Source organism: Hyperoodon ampullatus (genome assembly GCF_949752795.1).
Source record: "Hyperoodon ampullatus genome assembly, chromosome: 3".
Lineage (NCBI taxonomy): Eukaryota > Metazoa > Chordata > Mammalia > Artiodactyla > Ziphiidae > Hyperoodon > Hyperoodon ampullatus.
Window position 1 is genome coordinate 12,648,143 of NC_136916.1, and position 26,928 is coordinate 12,675,070.

Sequence of the window (26,928 nt, forward strand, 5' to 3'; positions counted from 1 at the left end):
CAGAAGCATTTTTGCTGAAGTTGGAAGAAGAGTGTCGACTTAGAAGCACCGCTGAATACCTGTCACTCAAACTGCCCCCACGCTGATCCTTCCAGTGCCAGGCTGTATTTACTGGCTAGAGATGCCCCAGGCCAGAGGCTCTCGAGCCTGGCTCTGCCACAGGGAGAGCCGCTCCTGCACCGAGCAGAGCGCAGCTCCGGCCTCTCCGCTGCCAAAGGAGACTCTGAAATGATACGTTTGTTCTGCTTTTACTGCCTCATTTTTTTTTTAAAGAATTGCTACACTAGAATGAATGGATTATGAGTAAATAAAAAGAAGCTGTCAGTCTCTTTGAAGGTTGTGTTTAAAGGGACTGGCCAAGTCAGGACAGAAGAGTGACAAGATAGAGACCCTGGTGTTTTACATGCTCAGCCCGGCTCTTCCGCTTCATCTGCACCGCACTAAAGGATGTCGCTGAAGCACTGAATCACAAAAAAGTGGCACGCAAAATAAAAGGTGCCACATCACAATGATGGTAGTGTTTTAACGGCGGATTGCCACATTCCCTAATCCAGCTGAAACGCAGGTCTACACAGCCGAAGAAAACGGTACAATACTTACATAGCTTATAATTAAGTTGAAGTCTGCCTACCATTTGACTTTCTAATGAGTGTAATGAGATTACATGCCTGATAGAAGCGCTTGTGCGAAAGCAACTTTCGTGTTTAATGAGGCCCTAATACAGGACAAAATCGAATTATTTTCTCTCGTCCCCAAATCCTGCCTCCAGTGTGAAATCTCCATCTTTTAGGAGGAGGGACGGGAGAGGCTGCAGAGGCTGGAAAGGGTGAGAGGGTCCGTGGCCAAGGGCCTCCTGGGAGCTTCGCGACGCAGAATCTCCGCGCGTCTGGCCAGGCCGCGCTGCGGGTCGGGCTCGCGGCCTCGCTTTAATTGGTTTTGGATGACGTCCATGGCACCCGCGGCGCGCGGGGAACCCCTCGGTGGGTCTGAAACTAGGTTAAAGCAATTAGCATGCTGCCGACATATTGTCCTTCGGCAGGGCCGTGGGTACCGGGGCGATCGTACCTTGGCTGACCAGGCCGCTGCCTGGAGGGGAGCGACACGCCGCCTCCGCAGGGCCTGCGGGGCACGGGGTCTGCGGATCAGCCAGGAGGTGCGCGCTGGGCGCGCGAGGCCCCGCTCGGTGCCTCCCCCTCCGCGCCCGCGCCGTCCGAGCGCGCGCGGGACCCCGCACTCAAAGCTGCGCGCCCCGACTCCCGCCGCCGGCTGAGGGCGCCCCGAGGGCCAGGGCGGCCCCGAGTAGCGGCGGCGGAGACTAGCCCGAGCCCCAGCTTCCTGGGCTTTCCCGGCCGCGCCCTTACGCCTCTCCCCTTCGCTAGGGGGCGACCCTGAGCCCTCCGCCCGACGCTCGCCTTCTCCCCACGCCGCTCGCCTTAAGAGGACTAGATTCTGGAGACAAAACCAAGTGAATTTCAGAAATAACCCAGTTGCAGAAGTGGCAGAGAGGGCGCCCTCCTTCTCGCCTTAACTAAAAGACCCTGGGTTTTGTTGGGGGAGCATCCGACAGGGTCTCCGGCCTCAGCATGGTCGTCTTCCCCATCTGAGTTCCATGTACCTGACGCTGTAACTGCAGAAGGGATGGGTCACAGGGCGGCTCAACAGCAACCCTTTCTCCCCAGCCCATGGAAGCAGAAAGGCCCCTTCCCTTGGCTAGCCCAGAAACTGGCCCCCTGTTGCCACCGGACACACTTTCTACACTATGATTAGGCAGGGTGCCGGCGACCTTGGGTAAGTCAAACATCGTCTCCCAGCCTTAGCTTTCCCGTCTGAAAAATGAGAACAATAAATAGTCTATGACCTCTTTGCCTCATAGGGTGTTTGGATGGTAGGCTAAAAATACAGGCGAAATATTTACCTATTTAGCGCTGGCGATTCAGATGAAGAGCCTCCAAGAGAACTGAGGCCTAACCCTCTAACCCAATTCCTTTCAGCTAAAACTAAAAGCTACGTTTGAGTCTCTGGTTCAGGGTTTTCTTTTTTTTTTAACTAAGTTAATTACACCCCATCATGTATTAAACAAATAACTTTTAGAAAAAGGTGTACATAGCATTTATTAACATTGCTTAGAAATAAACCATATCTGGCAATAAATTAGCACGAAGTTTTCTGGCCAGAGTTCTTCCAACAACGCAGAGTTCTGCCAAAGGTGCTGGGTGGAATCACAGACTATTGCATATTTTTAGAAAATCAGGATAAATTATATAAATTATATATTTTCAAAGAGATCATCTATTTCATTAACTCGACAGGATAATAAATAGATAAATAACAAACAGTTGATTGCCATTAGAAAAAATGTGATTCTTCAATTACATTTACGTTATAGATATTTACATGTACAATATGCACAGAGACACCATCAGATCCTCTGGCGGGTCTGGGACTTCTCAGGACACAAACTCAAAGGGCGGTTCGTTTTCTATGTTGTTGAAGGAAGATTTGCTGTTGAGTTTTCTGGGATCCTCTGGGGTCCACACTTTGGCTGTTCGGATAACATTTTGCTCTTTGAGTTGTTTTTCATCAGTCCAAGAGAGAGAGTGTCCTGCGAGGGGAAGGAGGCCATAATCCGGGTCGCTGGGGGAAGGGGACCCTGAGGGGGCGAGAAGAGAAAACAGACTGTGAATGTCCAACTCTGTTCCCAACGGAGCCCTCCGGTCCGTTAGGATCCCCTCTTGGGCACCTGGACAGACAGGCGTCTTAGGTTCCATTAGAACGACCCTCTTCCTCCACCCCTCAAGCCCCCAGCACCTCCACCCCGCAGTCCCAGAAGCTGCAAGTCTGTCGGGGACGCGCACCCTCCGAGCCATGGTCAAAGTGGCGGAAAAAAACCTCAGAAACGCCAGCTCGCGCTCAAGGTGGCCAGTGCCCACGGCCCGTCCGTCCGTCTGTCGGTCAGTCGGCTGGTCGGTCTGTTCACCCAGCCCCTCCGGGACCTTCCCATGCCCGTCCCCGTCTCCCCCAGCTGGGAGGCGGACGCACTTACGGGTGCCCCGATGGCAGATGATGACCTTCTGGACCTGGCTGCCCAGGCTGTCCCCGCCTAGGCGCCCGCCGCCGCCCGGTCCCCCGCCGCCGCCCGCGCCGCCGCCGCGCAAGGGCAGGTCGGCCTGCACGAGTTCGCTGAGGAAGTTGATGTAGCCGATGGCCAGGCGCAGCGTGTCCACCTTGGAGAGGCGCTTCTCGTAGGGAAGCGTGGGGATGTGTGAGCGCAGCCCCTCGAAGGCGTCGTTGATGGACTGCATGCGCCGCCGCTCGCGCACGTTGGCCGCCTGCCGCAGCTGCTGCAACTCGGCCTCCGAACGCACCCGCCGCCGCCGCCGCGCCGCCGCCGCCACCCCGCTCAGGCCGCGCAGCCGCACTCCGGGGGACAGCACTGCCGGCCCGGCGCACGGGTAGGCGAGGCACGAGGGCGGCGAGCCGGGCGAGTAGGGGAAGCCGCCGGGGGGCGCCCCCGCCTCGCAGCAGTAGCCGCCACCACCGTCCTCCGGCTCGCCGGGGCCCCCCGAGGGCGGCGGGGCGAGCGCGTGCGGAGCCACGGAGGGCGCGGGCTGCAGCAGCAGGCACGCCCCGTCGCGGTAGCAGTACTCGTGCAGCTGGTGGCTGAGGAACTCCACCTCGGCCTGCTCGTCGGCCAGCAGCTCATCGCCATCCTCCAGAGGGTCCCGAGAGGACTGGTCGGTGAAGAAGTCCTCCTCGTCAAAGTAAGGGGACGGGAAGGCGTCCAGGCCCCCGGGGAAGTGCTCTAGCAGCACCGCGTCCATGCTCTGCGCCGCCGAGGGCCCGGGGAACTGCTGGCCTGGGGTGAGGGTGTTCTCTGGAAGTTTGCTGCGGCAGCTCGGGCTTGTCTGGCAGCCCCGCCCTCCCGGTCCGGCGCGGGAGGCGGCGAAGACTGCCCGCCCGCTTCCTGCCCCAGGCCTCCCTGGGGAGACCGCGGCCGATGCGCTCTGGCCGACGCCCGCGCTGCGCTGGGGAGGGCTGTGCCGGCTGGCTGGAGCTGAGGGCTGGCACGCGAGGATTCTTATAACTACATCCACAGGCGCGTGCCAAGGACCCGCGGCGCCAGCCAATCACCGAGTGCGGGGTGCCGGCGGGGAGGGGGCCGGGGAGGCTTTCCGCCCGGTGGGAGCTCCCGGGGCGGAGGGGAGGCGGGGCCCGCGCGGCCCGGGGCTCCTCCCGCCCCTCTCAGCCCGCTCCTCGGCCGAGTACCTGCAGGACGCGCGGCTCCAGGGGCACCTGCGGCCCCCGGCGCCCGCCCGCGCGCTCTGCGCAGAGCCAGGCCCTTCCGCGGGGCGCCTCCGCGCAGCCACGAAAGTTCCTAAGGGCGCGTCCGCGGCCCAGACGGCGGGAGCTGATCGCGGGCGGAGCTCGCTGCTCCTTGGGGGTCGGCGTAAAAACTGCTGGCAGCCTGGGCAGTCCAGGCGGTGCGTTTCGCCAACCCCATCCCCGGAGCGCGCGGGCCTTCGGCCTGGGTTCCATTCCCGGCCTCTGTCTCGCCGCCGGACCTTTGCAGGACTCTGGTCAAGTTGGCACAGTGTGTGCCGCTGGGGTTGGAAGGCGAAGCGATGCAGCTCGCAAGGCGTTCCAGGCGCGGCTCGGGGTCGAGGGGCGCGCGGCTGCGGGGCGCTGCTCGGGATCCTGACTCCCGTATCCGGTGCTCCGCGGCCGGCCTCGCCTCGCCTCCCCTCCCTTTCCCCGCCCGCAGACAGAAATGGGGACGCTGGAGGGACCGCCTTGGAGAGCGGCTCAGAGGGGCACGTTTCTTCTCTAAGCAAATCGAGACCCTAGGGGTCCGGAGCAATAAAACCGGATACAAAAGGAGTCAATTGAATCTTCTGCTCTGGAGCAGTCAGGAGGGAGGGCATGGAAGTTAAAGGGCGGAGTGGGAACCGTTTTCAAAGTCTCTCACCAGAGCCTCTCACCTTTCTGACTGGGAACTGGGACCATCCCTGAATGATTTTTTTCCTCCCCGGCCTTAAAAAAAAAATTTTTTTTTAAACCAAACACCAAACATTTGTGCTCAGGCCCATAACACACTCTATCACAGACTACGATTGCAACACAAATTCCTCAGTTGAAAAGTAACAAAGAAACACTTTCAAGGTCGAGGCAATTCTGTTAAAAGCCAAGCTCCAGAGAGTTCAGAAGTGCAGCCGACCGCGCGTGTTCTCTCAACAGAAGACCGAGAGTCACTGCCTCCCTGGCTCACCCTCTTCCTTTTTCAGACCCTTGTCCCACCAGAGGCTTCTAGCGGGTGTTTAGACCCCTCTCAAAAGCCAAGTCCATGTCTCTTAGAACAGCGATTTCAACACGCTTCTTGGTTTTAGACATTGCATTGTATTTAACTGAATTCTGAGACCCAAAAAATTAAGGGCAAAAGATATATAAGAAGACCAGAGATTACCTTACCTTGAACGGCCAAGGACACCAGAGAATTTTAACCCAAAGACTTACTGTCTTTCAGCGAGGTCTTTCCTGTGTTAGCTCATGCCCTTCCTAGTGAGGTGATAAACTGATGCAAATGTGGACGGTTTCCCTGTGTCCGACCCTGGGCTGCAATTTCCTGTATTTAGATTGACCTTTCTCACCTCAAAGGGAGGGAAGCTGTTTGCGGGGGAGGAGGTCAAGACCCGGGATCCAGCCAGCTGCTGGAACTGGGCACACAATTCTCTTTATATTTAAAAGACCCTCCTCCCCTCCTCTCCCTCCCCTGGTTAGATTAAAATCCAGTAGGGACATGCCTCTGAATCAATCCGAGCACTTGGAGGAGTAACAACAGATGAAGAGACTTCAAACCCTTATCCAAAATATTGATAACCATTCAGAGGAGGAAAGACTGGGATTCCAGCCTACACAGGCTCTCTTCAAGAGGCCTTCTCTGATAGATCTAGATGGCTCTTGAGAAAATGTTTGCGTCATGGATATGCGGGGGGCGGGGACGGGGGCGGAGGAGGAGCTGGGGGAAATGGGAGTCAGTAAGTGTGTATTGGGGGATATTTTAACCCAATGTGATTTTTAACAGTCAGGGTCCCCAGAAAATCACCTTCTGTATGCTTGAGGAGTTTGTGGAAGAGTCCAGAACTTTACCTTGGGCACCCAAGCGAGCTATGGGGAAGTCCAGTGCTGGCGGGAAACCTTACTGTCCTGTGAGGCTGGGCAGAGCTAGCATGAAGCTTCTGGGCAGCTCCTGGGGCTGCAGGGATGAGCCTGGGGTAGGAGAAAAAGGAAAGAGAGTCACTTGTTCCAGTCAGAACCCTCCTCGCCCTCCCCATCCCCACCATTATCTTCCCCTTAGAGAACTGCTGGCTGTCTGCGGGCTGGTGCAGATGCTGATACGGGGATGCTGGTGCGGGCGTGCATGCTTACACACACACACACACACACACACACACATACACACCCTGTCCTTAAGTAAGACATGATTGTTCTTTTCTCTACTAAAAAGAAGAAAGGCTTCACTGCTAATAAAGGAAATTTTCTCTGGGTCACTGGAGGTCACAACAGTGTGGACGGCTGCCCTCTTCCTCTTGAAGCAACAGGTCGGATGAGGAGAAGGCTGGGACGGAGCCCTGTCCTGCCAGGCTACAGGCCCCAGCTCTCATTCCAGTCCATCCCTCCACGTGCCCTGGATCCCCAGGGCAGTGGGGGGGCATGGAGAGGAACAAGAATAAAAGGTTCCAGGTACTTCAGGGCAGAGGGACAGGGCTGGTCCCAGAGCCAAAAGCCTCTCCACCCTTCGCTAAGCTCTAGCTTCTCCGCTCCACCCTCTGTCCTCAGGAGAGAAGTCCCCTAACCTTGTCCCCCGCCTCAGTATAAAATAACATCCATCCCCTAAGGTTAGGCAGTGGCAAAGCGCTTGACTCTTCTTAGGGCCAAATCCTAGTGAGGCACTGAGATTTTTTCAAGTCTTTCCAAGGGGCTCAGTGGCACCTGTCATCAGGGCCCAGCAGACTCCTGCCACGCCGCCTTTGAGGCTGTCAGAAGCCTGATCTTGAGGCTGTCGGAAGCCTGAGGCCATCTTCAAGTTTCTGGGTCCCAGGGGAGCATCTGGCAAGGGCCATGGGGCACTGAGGAAGCTTTGCTGTGTCCGTCTGCCTGTTTGTCCTTCTCTTTCCCTCCCTCGCATGCTCTCTGTCTCTCTCAGCTCTCTCTCCCTCCCAGGGGTGGCATGGACCTGAATACTTGCTCATTGCTTTCCCAGCAAACATTTCTAGTCTTTCTCTGGCTTTTAGGAACAATGACGAGCGCTGGAGCCGGGGTCCCTGGCTCCTTCCCAGGATGGGTTCTGGGCAGAGAGCACCCATGAAGGGTGGGGCCTCTGGGCCCTCCATCCTCTGTTCCCCCTTCATATGGCTCCACAGTGTTCGACACCCCTCAGTATATGTCCTCCCTGCTGGAGCCCCAGGTCCCCAGAAACGGGGTGCCGTTGTCTCCCCGCCGGTGTCCCACGCTCCTCGCTTAGTGCTTGCAAGCAGGCACCTGCAGATGTGACTGGTGTCTGTCTCCCACCTTGAAAATGGGCCCATGTTAATTCCTCGTGACCCAAATTGTCCCCGTCCCCACTCAAGAACACAGAGGTGATGTCAGGTGGCTGGATTGCCCTCACCTGTGTCTGTTTCCCCTTTCTTTACCCTCCCCCTCCATCCCCCATTCTGTGAAAACTTTTTCTTCTCAGTTGAGTGCCCTCATCAACCCACCCTTTAACCCTACACTCTTAGGAAAGGGTTTGAAAAGTAAAATCATGGGGCTAATGCTGAAAGGCCTCTGAAGCCCAGAGAGGTTCAGTGACTTCCCTAAGGTCGCACAGCAGGTTACCATCAGCCCCAGTCCACCCCAGCCCAGTGCTGGTTCCACTGGCTGCTGGGACCAGATTCTAGCCTTGCTTCCACCCACTCATGAAAGGTGTATTTACACTGATGTGCAGTGTAGTCAGTCAGGCCCCGTTCTAAGCCGGCCCCAGTTTACCAAACACCACCTTCCTGGCCTCTCCAGAGTCCTGGCTACACTGCAGATTCCACAGCACCTCCTGAGTGCTAAGGAAGGAATCACTGAATGGTGCAATTCCCAGCATAAGACAAAGGGTGCAGAACTAAATATGGGCTCATGGGACTTTCTCTGGCCCCCAAAGTCACACTATATAGATTATGGATGATTTTTCCACTCAGAAAGTACACTCTGATCGGGTGACATTGTATTCCATCCTGGAAAGGACTGGCCTAGGTAATGCTGAAAACCTCGACTCCACTTCAAAAGGCTTCCTTGAACTAGCCCCGCCTACCTGCCATTCTCTTCATCTTCTCTTTACTTCATTCTTTATTAACGTACCATCTCTTCCAATGCTACGATGACCTCTCTCTGGTTTTCTACAGTCCTTTCCACTAGTTTGGGCTCCTTGATTTGGTTTGACGATCTTATATTTATTTGGAGATCTTATATTTATTGTAACATAGGTAGAAGGAATACTACGAAGGCTAGACAAGATGGAGATGAGCATTTTGGAGGGCGTTCACTCGTGTCTATCACTTACTCTCATAATCCCGCAAAGCTGAAGGGCACCCTCCTTACTTCAACCGGCGAATAGATGAGTCTCAGCCACAAACCCAGGGCGGCATGGCCCGTCGGAGAAGGGGGCCGAGTCACACACCAGATTGGCTGACTCCATACCTCATTTGCCTTCCATAGCATCTTCTGGACCCTTCTTTGTCTCTACACTGAATGTAGCTGATTTTTTAAAATATAAATTTACTTATTTTATTTTATTTATTTATTTTTGGCTGCATTAGGTCTTCGTTGCTGCACGTGGGCTTTCTCTAGTTGTGGCGAGCAGGGGCTACTCTTCATTGCAGTGCGCGGGCTTCTCACTGCAGTGACTTCTCTTGTTGTGGAGCACGGGCTCTAGGCATGAGGGCTCTAGAGCACAGGCTTGGTAGTTGTGGTGGACGGGCTTAGTTGCCCCACGGCATGTGGGATCTTCCCAGACCAGGGCTCAAACCCGTGTGCCCTGAATTGGCAGGCAGATTCTTAACCACTGCGCCACCAGGGAAGCCCAACGTAGCTGATTTAATACGATTTGCACATGGATTCTCTTGTTTGCTAACACAGCACTGTGAGATAACTTGGGCAGGTGTTTTTATTATTTGCAAATGATAAGATTCAGAAAGGTTAGGTCACTGTCCTGGAGTGACGCAGCTGGCGCCAGGGAGCCATGAGGGGAAATAAATGGATTTCCAGCACAAGGGTGATAGGGGTGTCAGCATCGTTTTCTAGGGTTTCCCATCAGACATTCTCTGCTCTGAAGCTACTCAGCCTGAAAAAAAAACGCTGGGCCGCGTCCCCTCTGGGAATGAGGGCGGGAGGCATGTGGCTGCCCCCAAACGCAGGGAAAATCCCAACGTCCAACACCCACCTCCTTCCTTCTAGAAGTTCCCGTTGTTAAACATTAATCTTTGGAGGATGAAACACCGAAATGCTGATATAATTATCCAAATAAGTATTTTCTGTCATGCCAAGGTTTCTTTGATGAATAGCAAAGCTTCTGAGCCTTGTCCTTCAGTCTTGTTATTCCAAAAGGTGTTTGGTCTTTAGTAAGGTAAACACTGCTGGTCATTATTACCAGACTCCTGTGTCTTGGCCTCCATAGTGAGCAATGAAGAGGAAAAAAACCGAATTTAATAGAAACAGGAACTTTGAGCTTTTTTCTGTTTGTTTCTCTTTAAAGCTATATGTTTTTTCTGGCTTCATGACCATCTGTAGGGCCTTAATTGAATTATGGTGCATTTGTATAATGCAATATTCAGCTGCCATAACAAAATGAGAATGCTTTTGATGTAACGATGTGAAATGATTTCCAAGATACATCGTTAAAGAGAAAGAAGCAGGAGTGGCTAGTATACTCCCACTTGCATTTTTTTTTTTTTTAAAGAGGACAGTGACTATATGTGAGCACATTTATTTATGCAGCCAGCCTATATCTCTAGATGGATACTCAAGAAACTGATGATGTTAGCTGCACTGAAGGAGAAACTGAGTGGCTAATGGATAGAATTTTTCCTTGTATTCTCTTTCGGATCTTGTGATTTTTGAAATATGTGAACATATATGCAGAATTTTTAAAAATTTTAAAATTATGATCTTTTAAATTAAAATCTTTTAAAAATTTTATTATTATTTAAAAACATTTTTTTTGGCTGCGTTGGGTCTTTGTTGCTGCGCACGGGCTTTCTCTAGCTGCGGCCAGCGGGGGCTACTCTTCGTTGCGGTGCGCAGGCTTCTCACTGTGGTGGCTTCTCTTGTTGCAGAGCACGGGCTCTAGGTGTGCAGGCTTCAGTAGCTGTGGCACACGGGCTTCAGTAGTTGTGGCATACGGGCTTCAGTAGTTGTGGCTCACGGGCTCTAGAGCACAGGCTCAGTAGTTGTGGCACACGGGCTTCAGTAGTTGTAGCCCTTGGGCTCTAGAGTGCAGGCTCGGTAGTTGTGGCGCACGGGCTTAGTTGCTCCGCAGCTTGTGGGATCTTCCCGGACCAGGGCTCGAGTCCATGTCCCCTGCATTGGCAGGGAGATTCTTAACCACTGCTCCACCAGGGAAGTCCTAAATTATGATTTTTTTAAAAATAAGGAATTTCTTGTAAAAGAAAATGTTTGCAGTTTATGATCCCTTCATATAAGCCCTGGAGAAGCCCTCCAGAAACACTGGATATTATTAGCTTGTGCCATCTTCAAAAAGCGACAAGAACCCTCTGGCAGGTGGGACCAGTGAGGGCTGGCTGGGGCAACCAGGCATGCAGGGTGCCCTGCATGTGGACCAGGTCCTGAGTGAGCCTTCATGTAATTGTCTAAGTCCCGCCTACAGTGCAGTTGAAATGGGATGGCATGGGATGAAGTGTCATTCTCTGCATGAGCTCAATAGCAAACAAAATTTAGAGGGATTTGACGACACAAAGGGAATCTAAAATTACTCATGAGAGCCACCACATCGTCTGCGTCGTCCACAGCTCCGCAGCCTCCACGTGACTACTGCTAACATTTTGGCCTGTTTCCTCCCATGTATTTCTATTTTCATATCTTGCACTTTTCATTTGACTGACTCTCATCATCACCATTTCCTTATACCTTTACTGACAGGCTTGAACAGTGGCGTGATGGTTCGTCGTAGGACTTTACCGTTGGATAATTTCATTTTCACTTAAGCACCGCTCACTCCTGAGAACTCACGGTTGAGGTGGTACTTTGCGCATGTCTCGAAATCACCTTTGTGTTTTGCCCGTGGGCTGACTTTCTCCCGTGCTTGGCAGGTCACTGATTGTGATTCCCACGGAATTTTTTCTCCCTCGCCTCAATGATACCTTAGCTTTCACGCCTACCAGTGTGATCCTGAAGATGTAGGCTATTGCAGTGGCATTTTTGTTCTTGTTCCTTAAAATCCTGCCTAGAGCAAAACTCTTCCTCAGCCCGGTGAACCTGTGCCTGAAGAAGCTTATGCCAGCCCATGCCTGGTTCAAGCAGGGAAATGCCTACTATTAGTCAAGAAACTCCAGTTCTTTGGAAAAGTTCCCTGAGAGTCTGGAATTCAGTTTTCATGCTTGGACATTCCAAGAAATCAGCACCCCGCCAGGCCCCAGGTTTTGCCATCACAAGACTCCTCTCAGATTGCACACTCCTAGAGGTTTAAGCCTATTTTTGTCACAGAGAAAGTAGCACCCCATCTTCCACTGCCACCCTAGAGAGGCAGGAAAGCACGGAGGGCGTGAGTATGGGCTCCGGAGCCTGACTGCCTGGATTCTGGTGGCTCTGCCACTGACCCGCCGTTTGGGCAGGTTAGCTAACCTACCTGGGCCTCTTCTCCTGCAAGAAGAAATTATAACAATACTGCCGTGTTGGGTTACTGTGAGGATTGAGTTAACAAATATAAACACGTACCCAGTGTCAGGCACACGGTAGTATTTGCTCAATTTTATGTATTTGTTCAACTCTATTTATTTATTTAGCAGTAGTAGGTTCATAGGTGCTCAGTAAACATTGGTGGGGTCGATGAGGGTGTAGCATCAGTTACAAGTGGGAGCCCTAGTAAGCGGGAAGGAGGAGCCCTAGTAAGCGGGAAGGAGGAGCCCTAGTAAGCAGGAAGGAGTCATTCTTGTTGGCTTCACCCACCCCTCCCTGAGCTCCAGGATTTAGAGTGGACCAATATCAAAAAAATCTATCAGCAAATACTGAGGCTGATTCACCGCTGACACTGGAAGAGGCAGGGCATCTCTATTCAGCTCTTCTCACAACTTTTGGAGGCAGCTAGGGTTAGGCCTGGTGATGGTGTTTTGCTGATGCTCATGGTTATGAGTCGGGGATGGAGAAATGGTCCATTCACACAGGATGGCCCCCAGAGCAAAGCCTGTGAAGGGGCAAAGCAAGATCCCAGTGCTCAGCTGGGCACGTTCACGCAGGCCCATCTCTCCTGTTTCTCTTCTGCAGTGTCCTTCTCAGAGACACCAGTTAGACACATGCCAGGGCCTGGAGTGCAGGAACGGGGCGGGGGCTGGTGTTCCCCGCTCATTCCTCCATTCTCACCAGCCCTGCAGAGAAGCCAGACGCCTTTCCTCGCCTGCAAGGAAAAACAAGCCAGGCTTGTTAGAAGAAACAGTTGCTGTGTCATCTGCCCACGCCTCTGTAATCAGGGGGTCCTATCTATAGCCTTTTCCCTCTTCACAGCAAAGGGACTGTTTCCATACCCAGGAGTTTGATTTTCCTGGTGGGGGTCCCGACCTATCACTGGACCCCTCTCATTTCTGTAGACCTCCGATTTTCTGGATCCATACTTCTTAAATGAAGGCTCCACAAGTTAATTATGTCTTTTTTTTTTTTTTCAATTTTGTGACCACGTTCAGATGCTAATCTTGAAAAAACAATGACAACAAAGGGTGAGCATATTCTGGTCCACCTGGATGGCTATCCAAAAACCTAGCCCTATCTTTGAACTTGGAGCCTGAATCTGAGTTGACGTTTGTGTTTAAGATTGTGGTGATGCCAGTCTATTTTAATTGCTTCGGCCTAAAGAAGATATACAGATATTGTTGCTCATGCCAAGAAATGAAATAACTACAAAACAAGCTAGATGAACAAAGCTATCACAGTAGTTTACTTAACCTGGGGAGAAACGGATGTGACGCACAGTGGGTTGATTGAGGATAGGGACCAACGACACGTCAGCTTTGTAAGTGGCAAATGCTGTTACTACACAGTTGTACCATATATCACCTTAAAGTTAATTTGAATTTTATTGATTTGTAGATTTAGAAAAGTTTTAATGTGTTTGATTTTGCAGTTATATAAGAACAACACCCATAAAGAGTTTATACCAACTTTATATTGGCAAATATTTCAGCAATTTCCTTTCTAAAAAATTTTTATTGAAATATAGTTCATTTACAATGTGGTGTTAGTTTTAGATGTACAGCAAAGTGTTTCAGTTATACATATACATATATGTATTCTTTTTGACATTCTCTTCCATTATGGGTTATTACAAGACATTGAGTAGAGTTCCCTGTGCTGTATACTGTGGGTCCTTGTTGGTTATCTATTTTACATATAGTAGTGGGTATCTATTAATCCCAAATCCGTAATTTATCCCTCCCCGCCACCTTTCCCCTTTGGTAACCGTATTTTTGTTTTCTATGTTTGTGAGTCTGTTTCTGCTTTGTAAATAAGTTCATTTGTATCCGTTTTTTTTTAGGTTCCACATGTAAGCGATATCATGATATTTGTCTTTCTCTGTCTGGCTTACTTCACTTAGTATGATAATCTCTCTACATCCATCCATGTTGCTGCAAATGGCATTATTTCATTTTTTGTGGCTGATTAATATTCCATTGTGTATATATACCACATCTTCTTTATCCTTAAGCAGTTTCATTTTAATGATCATTTAAGCTGACACTGAGTGAGGGCTCATGAAAGCTTTTATTGGTTGTTGCTTTGTTTTTCTATGAGAAGTGTGGAGACTTTATATACAAGGATATATATTCATCTATGTGTGTATATAAATATGTGAATACTCACATAAACACATACATATATTCAGAGTCAGGCTTGAGAAATACTGTTCCAGATGATTATCAAATACATGTGTTTGGCTTCAGGTGAAGAGATAAGAAGGCAGAGAGGAAAGGAGGCAGGGGAGTAAAGTAAAAAGGATGTGAAGCAAAATGAGAAAGGGGGAGAGGCAGGAGGAAGAGTCTGGAAGTTTGACAGAGGAAGTGTGTGAAATATGAAAGTGTAGAGGCTGGAAAAGCGTGGATGTTTGACTCACGTAGATCTGAGTTCAGATTCAAGTATCTGTTCCACTCTTTACAGTTGTTTGCCCCTGGATAAGTTAGTTAAACTTGCTGAGCTTTATTTTCATTGGCTATAGACATGGGACGAAATAATAATATCTACCTTAAGGACTACTGTGGAAAGTTAATGCAATGATGTATGTAACGTGTAGAGAGCAGGCACTCAGAGAATGCTAGCTTCATCCTGCTTCCCTCTATACTCAGTGGGTTAACCAAGAAGGTTTTTTTTTCTTTTTTCCCCTCTGATCTTATTAAATATAATTGACATATAACATCGTATAAGTTTAAAGTGTTCAATGTGATGATCTGATATATGTATATATTGCAAAATGTTTACCAAAATAAGGTTAGTTAACACATCCTTTACCCCACAAAATTATCATTTTGTTGTGGCTGTTATGGTGTGAATATTAATGCTCTACTCTTATACCAACTTTCAAGTATACAAGATTCAATAAATTTTTATTAAATGTCTATAAAGTACAGGAGAAAAAGATATAAATGAGAGGTGACATCACAGGCACTAAAAAAGCCTGAAGAGTCCTCTACCGCTGGTAGCTTTCACCTTGAGCCCCGATTGTCTGTATAAAGGAGTCTTTTTCTTTTTTGCGGTACGCGGGCCTCTCACTGCTGTGACCTCTCCCGTTGCGGAGCACAGGCTCCGGATGCGCAGGCTCAGTGGCCATGGCTCACGGGCCCAGCCGGTCCGCGGCATGTGGGATCTTCCCGGACCGGGGCACGAACCCCTGTCCCCTGCATCGGCAGGCGGATTCTCAACCACTGCGCCACCAGGGAAGCCCTAAAGGAGTCATTTTAAAGTAATTGTCTCCAGGTTTTTTTTTGACTGCACATCTTGCATTATTCTGGATAAAGTTCTGGCTTCTGTAACATATCTAAAGATAATATAACATTTTTGTCTCTCTTGTAATAGTCCAAGCGTAAGCAACCCGAAGTTTAAATTTTTATTTATGTATTTATGTATTTATTTATTTACGTATTTATTTATTATTTTTTGGCTGCACCACTCAGCATGTGGGATCTTAGTTCCCCTACCAGGGAACAAACCTGCGCCCCCTGCGGTGGAAATGCAGAGTCTTAACCACTGGACCTCCAGGGAAGTCCCAGCAACCCGAAGTTTATATGGTGGCTAAATGGGTTGGGGGTCAAGCTTCCTTGTAACTTATTGCTCTATCTTTCTGAAACATGGCTTCTAACCTTGAGTCCAAAATGGCTGCTCTAGCTCCCACCATCATGTCTGCATCCCAGCCAGCAAGAAGAAGGAAAGAGGAAGGGCACACTCCTTTCCTTTTAAGATCATGATCTGAAGGTTGCACACATCACTGTGGTTCATATTCAGTTGGCCTGAGCCATCACATGGCCACATCTAGCTACAAGGGAAGGTGACAAGTATGGTCTTGCGTTTGGTGGCTATACTCCCAGTTGGTACTTGGGGTGTTATCAAATAAGGAGAGAAAAGTATTCTGTGTTTTTGAGGAGGGGGGAGGATTAGCTGTGTCTGAGGCACCTTACCATTTGAGTATACACTCTACAGGTGAATTTATGTGTATTATGTATATAAAATTGCATAGAAATAAGTGCGTATTAATACACTGCACACATACATTTTTAAACATGACCAAAAAGAAACTTTAAGAAGATGAGTAAAAATATATTAGAAGTGTTAATTTTTCCCTGTAGCCCAAAGGAACATTTTGTTCACTTTGGAGACTACTAGTCTATATAATGCCAATCGATTACACTTTTTTAAAGCTGAATTGTCTTTTTTTTTCATATTATATACAAAGTTAAAAGTAATGTGGAAATACTGAGAAAATGTAAATATGCCCTGTTTTAAGCCTTACTTTATTTATCTCTTTAAGAAAGGTGTTTTGAGCATCAGCTATGTTCAGTCACTGTGTTAAATGCTGGGGATCAGAGATGCACTCTCTGTGCCTAGTGCATTATTGGGGTAGTAGGAGAGAGGAGAGATTATTATAACCCAGTGTAGTAAGGGCTGTCTTTGAGGTTTAAAGGCTCAGCACTAGAGTGAGGGGTTGGCGGGAGCTTCATAAAGGGAACAGTGTTGAGCTAGGTGAGTCTTGAGTGTGTTTGACTACAAGAGGAGGGGCGGAAGTATGTCCCTAGGAGGCTGAGTAGATTGATGAAAGTAGAAGGCATGCAATAGCCCACAATTCTCCCTGATTTGGGGACGTGAGTCCCAGCTACAGACTCCATCTCAAGCCCTGGGGGCAGTGCATTTCAATGTGCCTCTTTGCATCTCCTTTCTTGGTCCTGCCTTCATCCCCGTTCCCATCCCAGGCATGGTGTGGCCTCATGGTGACCACATCTATGCACACACAAGACCTGTGTTCTCAGAGAATGCTCCGTGCTCCAAATTATCCTTTTTGCCCTTGTTAAAAGCCAGTTTACTTCCAGGCCATCAATCTCAGCGAGAGGCCACTAAGGTGTAAGCAACATGCAGCAACTGGCATTTTACTAGTGTCCTTGAAAGGTAATGCCATCCATCAGAGGGATGAATTCTTACAATGTAGCCTATTGCAGTCATTTGAAAGCATTTGGGGGACGGTCAGAGATTGCCTCAAGAACCTAGAATCTCACCTTTGTTTAGCCTTCACCGGCCTCCAAAACCCATTTCCCTGTATTTACCTCATGGTAGAACGTCTTCCTGTTTCCTCACATGCTCCTGGCCCTTGTAGTTTGTTCAGGTGCTTGATACCTACCAGACCGGAGTACAAACCCACTGTAAAAATCCAAGATGGAGCTAGGAAAATGCGCAGAGACTCCTAAGAGTGTTGAGATGTCCCAGGGCGAAGCAAAGCTCTGCAAACCATCATCCATTCTATGACATTTCCCTGCCCAGATTTAAAGTGATGTGAAGGATTTATGTTGTCATTGACCTTACAGGTCCCTAGTGCTTAGGGAGCACTTTTCCTCTTCAGCCGGGCAGGTGTGAGCAGAGAAGAAGGGAAAGTGCACAGAAGGACCATATTATACTTTCTGGGTGCTTTACAACAAGAGTTAACCTGAAAAGTTTCCATCACAGGACGTCCCATGTGATGGGAGCTGGACGGACAAGCCACAGACCTCTGTCTTCTTCCCGGCAGGTCATAAGCCTGTACTTCCCTGTCTTCTTCGAGGTGAGATGTGGCCATGTAACTTGCTTGGGTTAGTAAAAGATGAGTAGAAATGCCATGTCACTTCCAGGAGGAAGCTTTTTTCCCCCCTCCATGTTCAATGGTGCATTTTATTGTTGTAATTTCCCTGCTAATTAAAAAAATATTATTATTAGTGATCCAAGTAACTTTTGAATACAATACTTTCAGACTCAGGGTAAAAAGAACTATGAACAAATTCTAAACTGTATTTAGTAGGTCTGATGTTCACAGTGGTATAGGTTAGCAATTGTAAAACGACTTTCTGTGTGATCTAGGAGTAAATGAATGAGTAAATATATTGAGAATAATGAGAACTGGGTTTTCCACTGTTAGAGAAGGGAGTTATAAATATGGAAAGGAGAATGACTAGAATGTACAGATACATATGGATATAGATATAAACGTAGAGGTGCTTATATATGTATGTGTACGTTCTTTTTTTTTCTCCTAGCTCTGTCTGCTAAAAGGGCCGTTGTAACAATGAACACACTTTGTTCTCAGATGTTGGTTTCTAAAAACCATTCCTCACTTAAAGGTTCCAGAGACCCTTAGAGAAATGGCTGATTCCCTAAGGAGAATGCACCAGGGCAGGGGCAGGCCAGGAGGAAGCTTTAAGAGCCTGTGTACTAACTGGCTCCTTTGCCTCTCTCTTTTGTAACGATGGTGGAAACTCAGCTTAAGGCAGAACATCTGTCGGCCTGGGACCTTGAGTGACTACAATAGGGTTCCCCTGCAAACTCTCATAGAACAGGAAACCTGGACTAGAAATAAGCTTTTGTTGTGTGAAGCCACTAAGATTTGGGGGTAGCTACTGCAGCATAACCTGGCTTATCTGATGTAGCTGTGTTGTTGCACATATTACTCAGTAAATTTGTGTGTTAGTTTTAAATCTCTTGGTTTCAAGTAATGGAAATCAACTTGAATTAACAAACATTAAAAGAGAGCTATGGGGCTTCCCTGGTGGCGCAGTGGTTGGGAGTCCGCCTGCCGATGCAGGGGATGCGGGTTCGTGCCCTGGGAGGGTCCCATGTGCTGCGGAGCGGCTGGGCCCGTGAGCCATGGCCGCTGAGCCTGCGCGTCCGGAGCCTGTGCTCCTCAATGGGAGAGGCCACGGCAGTGAGAGGCCCGCGTACCGCAAAAAATAAATAAATAAATAAGAGAGAGAGAGCTATGATCTGGGATTTAGGACATGTCCTAGAATCCATAAGCAGGAATGTAGCTAGGCCTCAGGAAGGCAGCAGTACCAGGAGTCTCAGAGACTGAAAATTCTCCCCCATATCTATATGAATAGAACCCCACAATTGTAGCTGGGCACATGGACACCCAGAATAAAAACTGCATTTTCTAGTCATCCTTGCAGCTCAGTGAAACTAACTTCTAACTAATGAGTAGAAGTGATATTCACCTTTGGGGCTCTTTGAAGAGGAAGGACATGTCCCATTTTGCTACTTTCTCTCTTCCTACTGGTTGGAATGCCAATGCAATGGCAGGAGTTGGAGCGGCCATTTTGAACCATGAGTGGAAAGCTACATATTGAGGATGGATAAGTAACTAGATAAAAGAGTCTGAGTCTCCCACATCATTTAGATCCCACATGAGGCCTGGAATGCCTATTCAGTTTTGTTTTGTTTTGTTTTTGTGAGAGAGAAATAAACGTCTATCTCTTTTAAACCACTATATATTTCAACTCTTTTATAGAGCAGCCTAACTTGTACCCTTGTTAACACACTGTGATCTGGAAAGATGCCTGCACATTCTCTCTGTCTTTCCTGTGCTTCTTTCTGTTCCCCTCTGTGTGTCTGCTTCATTCTTTTCCTGTGGATCAGTTTTCTCTGCTTTCTAGTCTCTTTATAGAAATCATGGCTTCCTCCAAGATGTACCATGTTTATTTATGGAACAAACATTGAACAACAATTCTGTGCTGAGAACTGTGATAAGCACTAACAATAAATAGAACAGATCCTTTATTCATGGAGCTTACAGACTAGAGGGAACAGAGAGTAGAGGTTGAAATAAACATGAAACAGAGACAAACAGAGTATGAGTATCATGGCATTTGGAAATATAAAAGAACTTTATTAAGGCTGAAATAAAGAGAGATGATGAAAATGGAAACATAGGCAGAGTCTAGAATAAGGGAGCTTACAAGCTGTATTAAGGACTTTGGCATAATATAGAACAGTTATTTCCAGATTGGAGAAGATCCACTGGGGTATGGGAAAAAAATATTAGAACTATCACCTGTATTTTTTTTTTGCTGTTCTAATCCATCATTTATTATTTAATCTGTATTTGTATCTCATTCTTTTAAAATTTGTCTGTCTCTATAATGTATGTAATTGATTAGTACAATAGCACATGTTTATAATTTATATATAATTAATCAGGGAAGAGTTTGAAGCCACAGGTGGCATGATCAAGTCTGCCATTTAGAAAGGATACCAAGGCTACAGTGTTGAAAAACAGTTTGGTGTAAAGCAAGATTATAGGCAGGGAGACAGATCAGGAAGCTGCAGCAGAAGGGCTGAGATATTACGAAGGCTTGAACTGGTTGGTAGCCAGGCAGACTGGAGAAATACTTTTATTTTTTTTTAATTAAAAAAAAATATTTTTTTGCGGTACGCGGGCCTCTCACTGTTGTGGCCTCTCCCGTGGCGGAGCACAGGCTCCGGACGCGCAGGCTCACCGGCCACGGCTCACGGGCCCAGCCGCTCCGCAGCATGTGGGATCTTCCCGGACCAGAGCACGAACCCGTGTCCCCTGCATCGGCAGGTGGACTCCCAACCACTGCACCACCAGGGAAGCCTGAGAAATACTTTTAGGATCTGGTGACTTATTGACTGCGGGCTTGAAGGAGAGAGGGAAACAAAAGATGGTACTGAGGATTCTGCTCTTGGTATCAGGATGAATGGTGGGCCTGTTTACTGCAATTTTAGGCAAGATAAGGTCAGAAATTGTTCTTAAATTGGGGGCCATGCAAGTTATTGGTGAAAATGACTAAATGTGAGAAAATGACTAAATGTCCAGTGTGAGAGTGTGGGCCAGAATGCAGTGTGCTGAGGACTGAATAAAGGTGAGGAAATAGAAACCCCCTACTTTGGATAACTTATTCAAGACGTTTAGTTGTGAATGTGATGATAGAGGGAACAGGGGCGATTTTTCTTTGTTTTTCAGGTGGGAAATGTTTTCTTTCACCTCGTAAAGAATCTATTCTCTCCCCTTTATCCTCTCAGACACACACCCATCTTCTTCATTCTCTTCACCATTCCTTGTACCATTCCTCTGTTACTTTAAGAAAAGCACTCAGTTGTACTCAGTTAAAAGCTAATTCTAATTGTAGATGGCACATGTAAAAGTAATAATGGTGATGGAGCTGCAGAAAGGAGAAAGAAGTTTCTAGGTAGTATTAGATAAGGAAGCAAGGCAGATAATCTCTAAGACCTTTGGGAGTTCCCAGAAGCTTCCTTCAGACACACGTAAGATTTCTGTCTGCTCATCCTTTTTCTAGTTGGCCCTGAAAATCGTTAAGTATCATTTGCTATTTTTAATAATTGTCTTGCTTAATATCATGGCAGTGGTGTTTGGGGCTTGTTTTGTTTTACCTTTTTTTTTTCCTAGTATTTTGGCCCCGTGAAGGCTTTTGAGGGCCAATCTAGGAAGGAAACTCCAGTAACCATCTCCTCCCTAAGGGAAAAAAACATTTCCAGGTGTTGCTTTATAGAAGCCAACTTGAGGGGTTTGAGTTCTCAGCTTGCCAGGCCTTTGGGGGCACAGAGGGGCCCACTGAGGGTAAGGCACCTTCCTTGGTTTCTTCTGGGCCGGAAGTGACCCTGACTCGGGGGGAGAGGAGGAGAGGGCCACTCCTTTAAACAAGAACATTTGTTAAACGTGCACCCAGGCTCAGGCCCATCTTTGCACAGGAAGATAGGAAGACGATGGACCCACGTGGGAAGTTCAGGTTAAATCCGGGACGGCCCCTGGGGGCCCAAGCAGCCCTACCGTTGGGCAAAATCCTTGCCCGGCCCAACGCTGGCCTCCACTGGACAGTTCTAGCCTCCCGTGACCTCCCTCTGCCCTCAGCCTTGAAACTGGGTCGAGCTGGGCAGAGGCTCAAAGCCTCTCCCGACGCCCCTCCTGATCAAATGCAGCCCATAAATAACGTCCTGTGGGCCCTTCCCTCTTCCCCGCCGCCCTTGCCTCCGCCGCTGTCCCTACCACTCCCCAACCCCCCAGGACCTGGGTCTGCGCCCCAGGCCGGCTGCTCTCACCGCAGAGAAAGAGCGAAACCGCGCGAGCGGCGGGCGAGGCGCGGCCGGGCGCCCCTCCCCGGCTCTCCCCGGCGTCCTCCCCCCTCCCGGACGTTTGTATAGCTGACACCTGCAGCACGGGCGGCCGCCGGGGCTTGCCGACACAAGGCGCTGGTACCTGAGCCCTTGACTGGTAATGCACCATAAACGGCTCCTTTCAGGCCCTTTCAGAGCGGGAGCGCGGAGGTCACCGTGTCGACAAACCCCTCTGCGTCCGCCCCGTCTCCCGGGCCCCGGATGCCCGGGCCTCCAGCCGCAGAGCCCGCCGGTCCGTGGGAATCGCAACACTTGTGCCGCGGCTCGGCCGGCGGGGCGGGCGGGGGAGGAAGACCACCCGGCCCTCCCCACGCTCGTTCACAGAGCGCAGCGAGTGGAACGAATGGGTGCCGGCGTCCTCGGACGCTCGCGGAAACCAAATGACGAGGCGGGAGGGGCTCCCGCCCCGCGGCCGACGCCTACTCCCCCCCCTCGAAAGGTACCCAGCGTGCATCCGGCTGGACTGGGCCTCCCCCCACCCCGCCCCCGCTGCAGGTCTTGCGCGTCCCGCAGCCAAAGGCCTGGATCCCGCGGGCGCGATCCCTTGGGGGGGGGGGGGGTTGGAGGGTGAGGGTGGTACCTGTGACTCCGGTGGCCTAGAGTATGCGACCCAGGCTGATGCTGTCCACTGACGTGCGTATTTGGGGCCAGCTCGGGCGCCCGAGCCCTGTTGCAAAGGGAGTGTCACTGGCAGCGGTGGCGAGGCAACCATTCGTCATCTCCCAGGCCCAACTTTGCGCCCTGAGCTTAGCGCATGCGGCGCTGAGACGCAAAGGTGGATAAAGGGGGCAAGTGTCTCCAGTGTTTCCCCAAAATATTGTCCGATATTTCTCCGGAATGGGAGTGGGGTGGGGGATGACATGTCACGGAGAGGACACTCACTCGCAAGACAGCTAGGGCCACCTGTCTTGCCAACCAAGTTTCCATCTCCCCGGCTGGCGATGGGGACAGAGAGGCGGGAAGGGGTCGCAGGCGTCCGAGAGCTGCTCGCGGCCGGGGACCAACGGCGCCGCTGGCCAAGGTCGCCCAAGCCCGGCGAGCGAGGCTTCCGCCGCCTGGAGAGCCTGCGGGAGGGCAGAGGGACGGCGGCGGCGCGGGAGGAAGCGTGCGGCCCGAGGCCGGTGCTCTGGCCCCGGGCGCCCTCTCCCGGAGCCGCCGGGAACCGGGATTACCTGGGGAGCCTGGCTTTGTCGGCCGCGCTGGCTGTCCGCGGTTCCAGAACTAATTAAACGCCTCTTTTGGCGGAGGGAAGCCTCGCGTCCGGCTGGGGTGGGGGCGGCCTGTGGGCACGGGAATAATCAGCCCCATTCTTGCGCTTCCACAAAACCCGCGGCGCAGCGAGAAGTGAACAGCGGCCGCCTGAATGGCAGTTTCAAAAGGCGACACCTGCAAGCGCGGCCGGTTGTGAATTGAATGGAGTCAAACGCGGCTGCCGCTCGTACCTGAGCCGCGAGCTATTAGTGTCAGGCGCGCCCGGTCGCCGGGCAGGGAAGCGCGCGGCCCGGGCTCCCGAGCTGAATGCTACAAGCTGCGGCGCGGCCGCTCCATGGGAATGTCGCCACTTGTGCTGCTCGCGGTCGGGAGGGGGTGCGCCGCCCTTTCAGAGACAGACACAATTAGGCAAAATGTTCAATGAACATTATAAATGATGTGCTATCGCTCTGCAGATTGCCTGGCAAATCAAATTATATGGTCGCTCGCGGGCGATTTCCATGTGCTTTTAAAACTTAAACAGGTATTCGCTGATTTAAAAAAAAAAAAAAAAAAAAAAAGGCCGACTCAGGGATTCCGGAAAATACTACTGAAAGACTTGGTGTTGAATATTCACACGTCCCCTTTGTTGGCGATTGACTTCACAAAGGGCTTAGGGAGGGGGCGCGTTTGGATGAGACACATTTTTTACTGTCTTACATACTACAGAGGAAGGCACCAGAAGTTCGCATCTATTACAACGCACAATTACAGTGGGACCCTCTTTTTCTTTTAAGACTAAAATTCTTATAATGAATGACTTGAAAGCTACTGTCATTCTAATCAGATGGAAGAAACATTCTAATCAGATGGAAGCTGGCCCGGTGCGCTTGGGGAGGGTGGGGAGAGACCCACGCTTCTCCCTGGCACTGAGTGCTAACTCAGGAGGGAGCTGGCTAGGGGAAGCCGGGGCTCCGCGCTCCGCACAGCCCAGGATCTGGGCCTGGGGCGCAGCTGGAGGCTCTCTGGCTGCGCGCCGGGCGAGCAGAAGAGAGCCGGGCCCTGTGCAGTGCGCCCAGGGCGGCTCCAGCAGCGGCAACGGAACGGGCATCCCGGACACTCCGGGCACCCTCGCTCCGTCCCAGCGCTCTGCGGCTGGCGACTCTGGAGAAGGGGCAGCTGGAGGCGCCCAGATTGCACGGACCCCCGCCGAGGCCGGGAGCCACGCCGCAGGCGAGGGGCTGTCACCGAAGAAGAGTTGAGTCGATTTTAGCTTCTGAAAAAGGAGGCAAGGAAGCGGCAGCAATACGCTGCCTCACGTCCCTGCCGACTTCCCTCTCATTTTCGATTTTCTACTCTTTTGGTTTTCAGATAATTGGGCCAGAGGGAGGGGTGCACAACCCGGAAGCTGGTGACAGTTGGCAAATATGTGTATGTATCTTGCTGGGGAAGGACCAGCAGAAAGGAGACTGGAAATCTGGCTTTTTTGGTTCGTCTTTGTCACTGTGTTATCTTGGGCAAGTAGCTTAATCTCGGGCTCAGCTTCCTCATCTGTGAAGTAGGAATAGTGTTACCAATGTCCGAGATGTTTGCCATACAGGATTTGTATTACTTTAGTGGGGAAGGGCACTCTTTATGGTGGGTTGTTATTGTTTGTTTGTTCGCCTTTGAGTCAAGAGCTATACACAAACCCCAGGCATAAAACGCTCTTAGAAGCATAAATCTCAGAAAACCAGAGTCCTGAGCCCTTGTGCTCGTCACGCGTCTCCCCTCCCTGTGCTGGCACAGGAGTCACTACTTGCTGGGACAGGAGGCAAAGAAGGCTTTTCCCAACTGCTTCTCTGTAAGAAGAGGTGCTGAGAGTGACAAGAGCAGAGCTCAGCCAACGTGCAGCCCATCTGGCAGCGCGCGCGCGCGTGTGTTTGTGTATGTGTGTGTGTGTGGGGGGTTGCGTGGGCGCCTGTGTTCGGAAGGGGTAGGTCTCCAATAAACGGACCATTTTCATCTCTCGTTGTCAAAAGCTTTTCTGCTGGCACCGGCGACCACTCCATGAAGAGCCATTTATGAAGCTCATTTCAAGAATTAAGAAGGCATGTTTCACTGAGAAAGAACATTTCTTTATTGTAGTTCTGGGTGTGAGAGTTCTGGAATGGGGGAGGTAAGGGGATCCCAGAAGAGCCAGGTGCGCTGGCCTTGGTGCTGAAGGTAACGGCCAGGCCTCCGGAGGCAGCCTCCCTCAGATCAAGGGCCATTGTCAGGGGCTGCTCAAAGAAACGTGTCAACACCCTCTTAATACCTCCGTTTCAGAGTGCGAGCTTCTTTCGTGTGTGTGTGTGTGTGTGTGTGCGTGCGTGCGCGTGTGCGTGTGCGCATCTGTAAAATGGGAACCGCATGTTAACGCACAGTGACTGGAACATAAACAGGCGCTCAGTAAATTTTAGTTAATACATTTCAGTTAATTGAATGGACATTTGGACACCTTTCTCTCAGCCCCTTCCATGAGTTACTCATTAAATTCAGTGTGGGAAGTTTTTGCTAAATAATAGTCTTAGGATGTCTTAAAGGTACATGAATTCTTTCTAGCTTTTTTTTGCACTGGATTTAATTATTATTGTGGGAAAGTTTGGACAGAGAGGAAAATTTATCAAAGCCAAGACTTGTTCACCCAACACTCTACTTTCGAATGGTAATTCGGTTTTGTACTATCTCTAGGCCCAGAATATGGTGATTCCATCTCAGGAAAAGAGATGACAGCTGGGACAGAGTGATCTTGGAAAGGTACATGTGGCTTTAATTAATGAATTGTTCTGAGGTCTCTGAAAAAACTCACTTTGTACTGAGTTAAACCAGTGATTAAGGCTTCATGCATGTCATTTTGGGGGGAATATTTTCCTTGGGCTAAAACATGGTCAGAAAACTAAGAACCAATATTTCTGTTCACTTTTCTGTCACAAGATCTATTCAACCATTAAAAATCAATTTCTATGACCTGCTCATTCAAAATAGATATCAAGTAGCATGTGCAAATATGTACACTTTAATAAGATAAGAAAATAAGCAAATGTGAATATTTGGGGTAAAAGTAGGAAAAATAAGATGTAATTGGGATTAAGTTCTGTATACTTGCTATAGGTGGTCTCAAGTTTTGGCTCCAAACTTCCCAGCAGCCAATACAAAGAAGAAATGCAATACATTTCATGATTCACAGAAAAACAACTATTTAAGATATTGACACCTGAGAGAATTTCTTCCATGTGTCCCCGTAAAATGATGACGTCTTGAATGGTGACCTCAACAATGTCCCTAAAGCAGGTAGATTTGGGCTGTGAGGGCTGGCTCCTCTTCATGTTGCTCAGTGTAGCCCTGCACTGTCCCCTTTGTCTGAGTAAGGATAAAAGTGCTGAGAAAGGGACCCAGCAAATGCCATGCTTACGCACACTTTTAATGGGATGTTGGCAAACCATCCTGGGAGTCCTTACAGTACAGTTGTTGCAGCTTCCGAAAGATTTGCAAAAATACTCTGGGTACCCAGCCTGGCATCTAAGGTAAGATCAATAGCAGGGCTGCCCTTGGAAAAGAGGTGTTTCTGCTGGAACCCTCGAAGCCATCTCTGGCTTCCAGCTTTAGTGCCTATAAAAATAATCTGTTTAAACTTCATATTCCTAGGCCCCTGAGATTCTGATTCAGTAGGTCTGGGTAGTCTCAGATATGCATAAGATCTGAGGCTACCCAGACCTACTAAATATGTGTGTGCGTGTGTGTGTGTGTGTGTGTGTGTGTGTGTGTGTGTGTGTGTGTATCTTTACAGTCACTCCAGGTATGCAGTGAGATCACCAA

General features: G+C 49.7%; 1 protein-coding gene across 1 annotated transcript; it reads right to left on the reverse strand.

Moving 5' to 3' along the window:
- Positions 1-2,447: 2,447 nt before the first annotated feature.
- On the reverse strand, positions 2,448-3,821 carry PTF1A (pancreas associated transcription factor 1a; the record flags this gene model as incomplete). The annotated part of the gene is made up of 2 exons (XM_079701194.1): positions 2,448-2,650; positions 3,044-3,821. The coding sequence occupies 2 exons, from the start codon at positions 3,819-3,821 to the stop codon at positions 2,448-2,450; spliced, it is 981 nt and encodes a 326-aa protein (XP_079557320.1).
- Positions 3,822-26,928: the final 23,107 nt, after the last annotated feature.